The sequence below is a fragment of the Homarus americanus genome, unplaced genomic scaffold (assembly GCF_018991925.1).
Source record: "Homarus americanus isolate GMGI-L3 unplaced genomic scaffold, GMGI_Hamer_2.0 scaffold21314, whole genome shotgun sequence".
Taxonomy (NCBI): domain Eukaryota; kingdom Metazoa; phylum Arthropoda; class Malacostraca; order Decapoda; family Nephropidae; genus Homarus; species Homarus americanus.
Window position 1 is genome coordinate 457764 of NW_024720811.1, and position 11178 is coordinate 468941.

The following is an 11178-nucleotide window of genomic DNA, read 5'->3' on the forward strand; positions in this document are numbered from 1 at the left end:
AAATGGAAAGAAAGTAAGTTTGAAGAGAGAACCAGTGAAGAAGGTACAAAGAAAGGAGAAAATTAAATATAATTTCAAAACCTACCCTACAAACTGGTTAAAATTAGTGGGATAGATAAAATTGAATTAAATTAGAAAAGAATCCCCTATACCATGAACCTAACTCCCCCCTCCCTCCCCCTTTTCCACTTGACCAAGGTTTCTATACAGTATTCGTGGATTCTGCCTTAACAAGGGCCAACTGTATAATATACAGTTTTCACTGTTACATCATTAAAGATAAATATTGTTAGGTTAGACTTTGGGGTCAAAATTCTTTGGGCAAGAGCATGTCTCAGTGTATACCAAAAGTTTATGGGTAAAAAATTTCTGGGATGGAATTAATCTAAGATTTTAACACAGGATCCTTTGGGAAAATAGGTCTCATTTAACAAGAAGAGCCTTGTTAAAACATTCTTTCAAGAATCCATGTTACTCATTAAATGCAATCTTACTGAACGGTACTACACATGGTTAGAGAAGTGGTTACAGTAGTGATATTCATCAGCATTATAACACCCTATTTGCTCTTTCCTTTTCAGACACTCCTAACTTCTCACCCTTCCTGTATCCCAAGCATACTTCTCTTTTAACCTTCAACTTCATTTCAATCAAAGCCAAGACATCCATATTCCTTTCCTACATTACCACTTGTTTATTTCCCCATCACCACACTCAGACAAACTCTTCCTTCTTCTTGGTAAAAAGTGTACAGATGAGAGGGTGGAGGAGTGCCTCTTGGGTTATTTGTATGACATAGGCTATCACAGAACTCAACAAGGGGAGGTCTTCTGTAGGATAATAACCCCGAGGTTGGTTGGAGAACATCATGAACAAAACTACAGTATTAGGGTAACTAACCTTCATTTTACCATGAACGTCATCTCCACCATCCTGGTCAACAGTTTTTCTTCTTCTGCGACGTTCTTCACCCCGGAACCCTTCCTCTCCGCCGCCATCCACATGCCCACCAGTTTCAGACAAAAGTGGCATAACTAAATTCTCTAGGTTGTCTTCTCCATGCTCACGTCTCATACGTTTTCTAGCACGACGAGGTTCCTTTTCCTCTACCTGAAGCAAATTCATAATAAAATAAGCATATCATGAAAAGCCTCTGTTCACCTTCAATCTAGTGTGTATGTGTATGTGTATGTGTGTGTGTGTGTGTGTGTGTGTGTGTGTGTGTGTGTGTCTAAGATCTACTCTACATCCCATCAAGCATTATTTAGATATGAAGGAATATTTAAAATAAGACAAATCTGGATTAATAGTCTTACCACTAAACATGTTAGTAATTCAGTGAATACAGTATATGACTCTTTCATTTCAATATATAATCTTTGGTACCTCTCTATAATAGGTCTGAAATATACTACTTTATATAATATTCAACAGCTGTAAGAAATTACAATACTGTATACACCTCATTTATTGACATTAGCACACCATGTTGAGTTCAGTATTAAATCTAAAATCAAAATCTTAGTCGCCTCATATGCACTTCAAGGGAGAGGACAGTAGGGAGGTAGGGGGAGGACAGTAGGGAGGTAGGGGAGGGGTGCATGGCTTGGCTGAGTCGCTCACAAACTCGTCTCTGCACATCTACATCACGAGAGACTACACAGACCACGTGACTGCTCGTTCCACATATTCGGCTGGGTAAACTCATCACAGCAACCACCAGGCAAGCTACTGGGCCAACCTGTGAGGTGTTATGGTTGTTTTTCAACTCGTATTTTTGGGTAGATATACGTACCTTTCTTCATTTATTTTTACTTAGGCACACACCATCCTAAATACATATTGTGAAAAAAGTATAAGAAATGATTGTCCGAAGGGCAAACCTGTACTGTACTCAAATGTACTAAGTTAATTACTAAAATTTGTATGTCTAGTGCAAACTATGGGATGTTTATACTTAAATTAATGACTATCTTACAAGAATTCCAGCAATTTAAGTTATATTCTGCCAAGTCAGTTCAGTGACATTTTATAAGCGTAAAACTTCAACTCCCTCTATATGACTGATAAATGCGCACTAGGTAACCTTCGCCGCATGGCTGTGTCCTCCCCCATCCTCCCAGCCAGGGCGAAGGTGGTTTTAGGCTTAAAGTTTTTGTCCATTTGTGGTTCTGACATGTGATGAAAAACAATGTTATTAGATATAAAGCAATCACATACTGTACTGTACATGACCCAGAAGTAAAAGCTAGATATTGTCAAGAGTTCAAGACATTTTATCCACAACTGTAGATCATTTCATCTAATGTCATATTTTTCAGGAACACATCCCAACACAAATACTGTAGAGGATTTGTTGAATCTACCATATCTGTCTACATCTTCAAAAACTGAGTGGCCATCATACAATTGTCTTCCCAAAACAGCATACCATCCCACCACTCTAAAACTTATTTGCAACATTCCTGTTGTAATCTTATAGCAGTCTATAATCTAACATTTTCTCCACATATCTAAAAATTAAAGCATTTATCAAAACAAACTCAGTGTGTGGAAATTATTTACCAGAAATATATTTTCATAGAGAATTTGTGATTTGTAAATATTGCCCCTTGGCAGCTTGCCACTGGGAGCATTATAGCATCTTCGTATGTGCAGATGGTGGGCTTCTGTAATACAGTACAGTAATTCATTGCTGAATGCTCTTGTTGTTAGGGGCATGTCATGGATTTTACTGTATAATTTAAATAATCCATAATTCACCATAATTTACTAGTATAGATGTATAAATAACGGTGTCGAAGTAAATCACTTTAACCCTGGGAGATTAGTTTACATAAATAAACTAAGATTATATTACAATTGTAAAATAATAATTATTATAATACAGTGAGTCCTCTCCTAATTTCGGGGTTGTGTTTCCAAAAATGTGACGTTATATGGAACAATGTAAAGCGAATCAATTTCCCCATAAGAAATAGATAAAATACTGGAGTTATGTTCCTGAGCCTCCCTTTGCCCATGAAATATATAACATATACAGTAATACCCCGCTTTACGCGGTTTCACTTTCCGCAATTTCGCATTTACGCAGTACCTCGCCAGAACCGGACTTTCACTTTACGCGGTGCATCTACTCATATACGCGGGAAGCGGCGCGGGCAGGATGCGCACAAGGTCGCCCAGTAATCAAAACATTTCCGAGTTCTTCACCTGCCACCCACTACAGCCGGCCCAAGTCAGTAATAGTGATAGTGAGGATATGGACTGATATGGACTTTGAGGGGTTTGACAAAGAGGCCCTGCAAGCCTATGTGGTGGATAGTGATACAATTGATACAAGTGATACAGGTGAGGGCCAATAATCTGCCCTCTGCCTCGGAACCAACCCCCCATCCCCATGTGCCCAACCATCTTTTCTACTAATGTAAGTGTTAAAAAACCTAATATTATTGATATCTTTCTTAATTATTAATTGTGTGTGCATACCATCATAAAATTAAGATGTTATTTTTACTACAACGTAGGTATTGTGTCTGAAAAAGTGGAGTTTGGGGGTCATGCCAGTCTCTATTGGAATTAATCACATATGTCCTGTTATTCACTTTACGCGGTTTTCACTTTCCGCGGTACCCCATGGGTTCAATTGACCGTGTAAATCGGGGTACTACTGTACAGAAAATCATTGCCATTTCTATAGAAAATAATGCATAAATATACAACTACTAAGTTTGTATTGGTATTCACCGATGGGCGGAGGTGGTACAGCGAGTGTGTGGTGGGTAGTGAAGCAGAGGAGGAGGAGTGCGGGAGGGGAGGAGGGTGGTAAGTCACTGAGACTCTGCGCCAAGCCGAGAGAGGGTGATGCGCCATAAAAAGTACCCAATGTGCAGAGTTGTGACTAGTGTCTCCCAAGAAGTCTGTAACAACGCAAAATGACGTTGTACCGAGTCATCAGGACATTATCCGAATAATTGGTCTCTAAAGATAAGGGACGTACTGTAGTACCGAAACAACGTTAAGTGGGCCGATGTTATACGAGGACTTACTGTAACTATTAATTTTATGAAATAACAATCAGTTATCAGAGTATTGTAAACTTATAAATTAAAAAAGACATACGTGTCGAACGATGACTGGCTCTCACGATTTTAGCCGGAAACACCGGCCAGTCAGAGAACAGAAATACTCACACATTACCGTGATGAGCAGACGTACAACTCAGTTTGTCTTAATTTACATTAAACTTTAACTTTATCAATGAAGCTCAACTAAACACTGGCAGAGCCTCAATAAAAAGGAATCATAACACTTCCAGTGGAAATTCAGCCAAGTATCTACCAGTGCTGTTGTGAGAAAGGTTGATTATGCAGGATTAGGGTTGATCATCTCACCTCTCTTCCAGCCACCTCTTGATCATACAGCTCCAGGGCTTCCTTCATTTCAAATAAATTGAGAACTTTCCTGATGGAGGCAGTGCCCTTACCCCAGAGGGTGTTCATGGAACCTGTTTATATGAAGAATACATTATTAAATTAAATAAGGCTTAAAATATTTCCAAATTCCTCTTACAGTACTGACTATTAAAAGCAGAATAATTTGTAATGGCTTTTGTGTGTTGATAGTGTAGTAATAACATGTGAGACTGTGTATGGGTAGTGATACTTATGATAGTGTTGTGATAATACTTTAAAAGAGACAATGTTTTAACAATATGAAGGGAACCAGGGCAGGCACAACACTCCGGAAGCCAGGCAGTTGCCCGGGAGCACCACAAATGTGAAAAATGTCTGAAATGTAGTAAAATTGTTTGGGATTGTCTGGCTGTTACCTGAGTAGCCTGGTGTTTGATCAGCACACATATACCATGAGGGAGAGTCTTCATGATAACCTGTGCTGGGAAGCCATCATGTATAAATTTTAAAATATAAATTATAAAGTCAAATGTTATAAGACAATGGTTTAATAGTGCTGTTAATGTGTGTGTTGTGTAAGTGTCTTGGCCTGTCACCTCACCACCTGACTCCATCACCTCACCCTCCGCCTTGTTAGTTCAGCTTGGAATTACATTGATTTATTACTGTACTATTTTACTTTTTTAGTATTGTATGTACATTTAAAGAAGTATTTATGTTTGCACAGAAATTATAAATAGACCCAGAGCAGAAAAATCCAGAGTTACCCAAGCGGTTGGTCTTCCCACCCACGCACCAACCATGTCAGGATGTAGCTAAACATGGTGCAGTCTTTCATAACGCTGATCAGAAAGATTTGGAAGATTTTTTTTCGCAATTTTCTCAGATTTTCCGGTAATTGCGCATTATTTCATACAGTGAACCCTCGAAGATCTGAACTAAAGGGGGGGACCACTTGTCTGAAAGAGCCAATTGTCAGAATGTTCCGGTGAAGAACTAAATGTATAAAAAACAATAAATAATGATATAAAAAACCCACCAAAAATACAGTAGTGTACATATTATCCTGACAACTGGGGTTATTTATACAAACTTTTTACTGTGAAAAAAAAACCATTATTCTGAGGGGTACAGAAAATACCTCCCCTGACCTTGAGTAAGCAGCTTTGCCGCTTGTTAGAAAAAACATCCATATGTTTATTTCATAATTTTTTTTTTTAGTTTCATTTGCCAAGGTGCTACATTCATATTACTGTACTTATTTTGTGTGTGAAAAAAAATATATAATAAAAAATGCATATACGTACTGTTTTAATTCCCCGTGTGACAGCACTGAGAGGAAGTAGACTTGGTAATACTGTACCAGCCCAGGATTTAAATGCCATGTAGCACTTTTAAATGAGGCACATTGCCACTTTTACTAATATTTCTTGGTTTCTCAGGTTATTTTGGGGCATTTGGGCCATAAAACAAAAAAATATATATTTCCTGATGGGGGAGGGTTACCCTGTATGTATAATAATGTGATTTTTTATGGGTTAAAACTGGACACTGTGGTAAGATGGTGTATAAAAATGTTAAAATGTGGGTATTCAAAACTGTGGTTGGCAAGGGATTTCTGTACAGTACAGCACAGAGCTGTATATATGTTCCAAGTAAATTGCATATTTAAGTAAAAAATAGATGAGAATATTTATAGGATTTTATCTTTTTTTTTCACATGATACATTTTTTTGCTCTTTCACCTCTAATGTTTAGGATGTTATTGATTATGTAATATTAAATGAGAAGGAATGTGCCAGTAAGATACTTACCTGTATACATATATGATACAACAGCATCCACAACATCAAAATTGACATCTATTGGAAGAGTAAATCGACAGAACTGGTACAGGTACTTAAGTTTCTTCCTACGCAGATACATCTGTCGATAAAAGTAAGGACTACGAGCCACTAGGACAGCACGATGAGCCTGAAAAGAAAATACAGTAGTGATTTTGGAAAATGGTTAATCTATTTAGATACTAAGTGCCCCAAAATTATCAACTAATAAAGCATGAAATTAGGATTTAACTTGAATCTATTATTTTAAGGAAATTACAGTAAAAATGGATGCATATCACCAGGATGAAATTATATTCTGTTCAGACACAATAAAGTTTCTTCTTTCCATTTAAGAATACTGTACACATGGTTTTTGGAGGTACATGAATTTAAGCAATGAAAAATGGATCATATGATGTGTTGTGAGTAGCAAGAGCGAGCTGATCAAGTGTGGGGAAATCTGTTTTCTGTGGTTCCTGGTAGCTCAGACCATACTCTTACATGTGCGACCCAGGAACACAGGCTTCTTGCCCTTTTCTCCCATCAAATTAAGTTGCAAGACATAAAGGACCTGATGACGTACATATCTATCCAATACAAGCAGTTCTTTGTGGACCTGGTGACTGAACAGGAGGCACAGGATGCTGCAGCAGTCGTCAAAGATGAGGCTTCACCGGACAATGACGTGCTGGATTATTAATTTTTAACCCTCCCAACCCTCTACTCTTCAGGCATGCAGGTCATGACTGGTTATGATGAGCATGACTGTTTCCATTATTACCTATTCTGACTGTGTTGTTTATGTCATCTTGATTAAAGTTCAGCAAATTGTAAATCCATCTCATAAAATATTTTAATATTTTGTATTACAGCTGTACAGGTAGTTTTTACCATAAGCAATCAGGCATATTATGGAATGTTACACACTTTTCATACATATTCATGATATAATAACCCACACCTACAAAATAAGACAAAATAGGAAGAAAAAAATCAAATGCCTTTTTCTCAAAAATTTTTTTTCGTCAGTTTGCCCTTGCTACTCACAATGCCTCATATAAAATGATTAGAAACTTTGTTAAACACAAGTTAAGGATGATTCTCCTCTTACTTGTCCTTAAGTCATACCATAGAAGTATTGTGACCACTTGCTAGTGTACCACACAGTCTCCAAGTTAACAGTGCAGCTCAAAGACAATTGCTTACTCAATCTCTAAATCTTGAAGGTTAATAATTGAAAAAAAATTCATTCCAGAACATAATATGAAAACTTTCAGATATGAACAACTCTCCTTAGAATGTCTTCTTGAAGGGTCTAATATGGACAGAACCAGTTAAAATTTTATTTGTCAAAATAAGAATAGAGTTTATACCTACATAAACCATCTGTCGTTTATCCATATCGACAAGAGCGGTGTTGCAGTCAATGCGTAGTTGTCTCATCTGCTCCAAGGCATTACCAACCGATGGATCCCCAAACTGATGATAGGATGGTTCAGTTGCTATATCCTCCAAGCCATCAGTCGCTCCTCCATCATCCCACATTGGTGGTGGTGGCGGCTGTACTTTTCGTGGCCTCCCAAGACGACCGGGGATCCGTTCCACGGGTGAAGTGTTCAGAGGGTCCCGTGGACCATATCCAACCACCTGTCATTTATTGTATATGAATAAAACAGTTAAGAAGGACTCTAATATAAAAAACAACAACATTATTGATCCTTTAACACATAAGTAAGTTTTATATTTCCTTCTCAATGGTCAAATTAAAGCTTTGGCTGGGATGCAGTTATGAGATTAATGGAGTAACTACTGATTTGCATGCACTCCTGACAGGTCAACAATGAAGGGTTGGCTCTGCTGCATAGGAAAACCTAAAATATGTGAATTAGCTTTCTTTTGCATTAAGTGCAGCCACATACAATAACATCTACAATGAGACCATCCATTTTAAGAGTTTAAAATATGGGCACCATGAGCAGATACTCTGTAGAAGAGACCCCATAATCACTTATCCCATTCCAAGTATCATGTTTAACAAAGCCAAGCAGAGTACAATGTACCCACCTTAACATCATCAGCCTCATCAATAAGTACAGTAACTTGCTCTATTCTAAAGGGTCTGTCTCCGTCATGATCCTTCTTTATTTTGTTCAAGTCAATAAGTGTAGCATTTGGTGCTAACTTGGTGACAGACCCTGGTGGTGGCTGAACTGGAGCAGGGAGAGGCTGGCCATTGGGTCCCAGTGGTGTCCCATCAGCTGCTGTGTTGAAGATTGGTGGAATATTTGGTCCTGATCCAAGAGATGAGCATCCATTTTGTGTTGGCTGCAGAATTAAAAAACTTAATAGATATAAAAAACTACTAACTACAGACCAGGTAAGAAGTGCTCACTGTACAGGTATTGCCATTATCTTTTGACCTTTGATAATTAGTTTTTTATTTTGTTTGCACATTCTGTAAAAATGAATGTGTGTTAAAGTTAACAGAGTACAAGAAAATGAAGAAAATTATGTTCACCTACCCAAAATTATGAGGTAAACAACGACAGCTCACAGGTCAGCCTTACCCACTCTGAGTGCTAATGGGTGGCGAGTCAGTCAGTCGGCGATTCAGCTACACAATTACGTGCCATCTCCATGGATATTATTCCTGGTTGTCCCTTGTTTAAGATATTATTCCTGGTTGTCCCTTGTTTAAGATAATATATCTCGTTTCTTTTCGCTTAGCAATCATTTCACTTAGCGTTCTATTTTTCAGGAATGAATCCTGATCACTAAACGATGCAGCCCTGCACTGTATGGTGGCAAAAAGATGACGGTAGCAATGCGTGTGATGGAGGGTGCGGGATGGTGTTTTGAGAAATGCAATTAAATGCCAGGTAGCGATGTGTCCTCCTAATATTATGTATTTAAGTACAGTAATTATTAGGTGTTTTAATTGCCTGTATGTTGGCCTGGCGTGTTAATGCTAGGCCTTTACATACGCAGGTATAAAGCTAGACGTCGTATTCTGGATTTTATCACAGAAACTCGTTTTTAGAAAAAAAAAAAAAAGGCTTTTTCAGCTCATAATTTCAAGTAGATTAAATAATTTTCTTCTATATTAAGTTAAATGCACACACACACACACACACACACACACACACACACACACACACACACACACACACACACACACACAAAACACACACACACACACACACACACACACACACACACACACACACACACACACACACACAATCCTTCACACAGAATGAGAAAAAAAATAATACATCATCATCATCAGGTAAAAAAAAATTATTAAACACTGCTTCTTTTGACAGCAGGGGGCTTGCTAAGGGAAGTAGCCAGCTGAGCCAAACTGCTATGGTGAAGCTTGAAGGAGGCCACATGTGACTCAATCAGAGCCTGCAAATGGCTGGTGTGTTAAAGTCTCAGGAAAGGATTTCATGTAGTACATACCAGTGCCTGGGAGGCCTCAGGAGGCACCACAGTATCACCATCTGGTACAATCTCCTTGTACTTTTTACATTTTCCCGCCCCTCCACTTCTGCCATGAACACGAGACACGGTTCAGTACTATCACAACACTGTTATCAATAAATGAAATCGCTGTGATGAACGAGAAAGCAGCACAAGCCACGAGTAAATGGTCGGAAATGTGGGCCAATGTTACATCTTGTGCTGTTGAACCACAAAGGGGGACTGGTGTGGTCACTCATGTAACCTTGGAGGCGGTCTACAGAAGTGCCAGATCACACCGACATTGTCAAATGTGCATCTTGCATACCCAGCATTCATACAAAAACATAGCATTATTTTATTGTAATGTTTTAGTTCTTACGCAAATGTAAACCCCAAGAGTGTTAAGAGGGTTAGGAACAAGCTTGTCTCATAAGGATGATGATGTATGAAGAGGAGAACTATAATGAAAATTTATTACTAGTAAGAATTAGTAAATAACCAATAAACATTAAGGGATGTTTGAGCATGTGTTGATAGGCAAATAATGAAATTTTGAATAATGAGGAGCTATAGCCTGTCAACGGAGGGTGCCAACATCACCAAATACTTTATTTGTAACAAGGAACTGCTACATGTGTAGACAGACCAGTAATTAGGTGCAAATGGACAAACAATTACCTGGTTGGGTATCGGATTAAACAGATTGGGATTAGGATCTGGATGATTGCGTGTTGGTGCTCCTGCTGGGAAGTGTCTCTGACAGGCATGAACAGCCAAGCGTCCATCAGCTAGCCCCAGTACAGTCATCCATCGTCGATGACCTTCCTCATCCTTACTCTTCCTGACTGAATAAACAACCACACCTGTAAGACAAAAACAAGTATGACACATTTGTAGAAGACATGAGAAAAATACAGTAATTTTTCCAATACTGTACTGAAATCCACCAAAGAGTGAAACTAACAGAGTTGTAAAGAAACTAAATAAATTTACTTGAGTACTGTACTCAAGTAACATTTTTGGGTATCTACTTTTTAAAAAGTACTCAAATTTTTCAGTACTTTTACTTTTACTTAAGTATGGTTTTCTAATACTTTTACTCCAATATAATTGAAAAACAAAATTCGTTACTCGTTACATGCAAACTAATAATAAAATTTTAAATTAATTATTAACCGTAGTAAAAGAGTTGTGTGGGTAGAGGCGTGAAGGGTATGGTGTGGGTGTGGGGAGACAACATGTGGTCACATACAGTACCTAGAGGTCTCATGAGGTGACATTAGGTCAGGTCAGGTCAGGTGGCAGTGGCCATGACAGCGGACATTCCCTTTATCTTTTTGTGTCCATTAGCACCTTGATCACCCACCTCACCTAGCCTACCCAGGGGCCAGCCCAAAATCTGGGGGGGGCATAGAATCGCCCCTGTATGTGACTTATCTCTCAAGCTTAACACCCCACTACCTACATCT

The 11178-nt window shown here is 38.4% G+C and overlaps 1 protein-coding gene across 3 annotated transcripts in view; it reads right to left on the minus strand.

Moving 5' to 3' along the window:
• LOC121861188 overlaps nt 1–11178 on the minus strand; it is a 28175-nt gene that overhangs the window by 4878 nt on the left and 12119 nt on the right. For all 3 annotated transcript variants that reach the window (XM_042358766.1, XM_042358768.1, XM_042358765.1), the window contains 6 exons: nt 10388–10572; nt 8306–8566; nt 7619–7888; nt 6230–6389; nt 4395–4507; nt 901–1110 (listed from right to left, as the gene is read on the minus strand). In XM_042358766.1, coding sequence (XP_042214700.1) covers nt 901–1110; nt 4395–4507; nt 6230–6389; nt 7619–7888; nt 8306–8566; nt 10388–10572 — 1199 coding nt within the window. The remainder of the gene's footprint in view (nt 1–900; nt 1111–4394; nt 4508–6229; nt 6390–7618; nt 7889–8305; nt 8567–10387; nt 10573–11178) is intronic.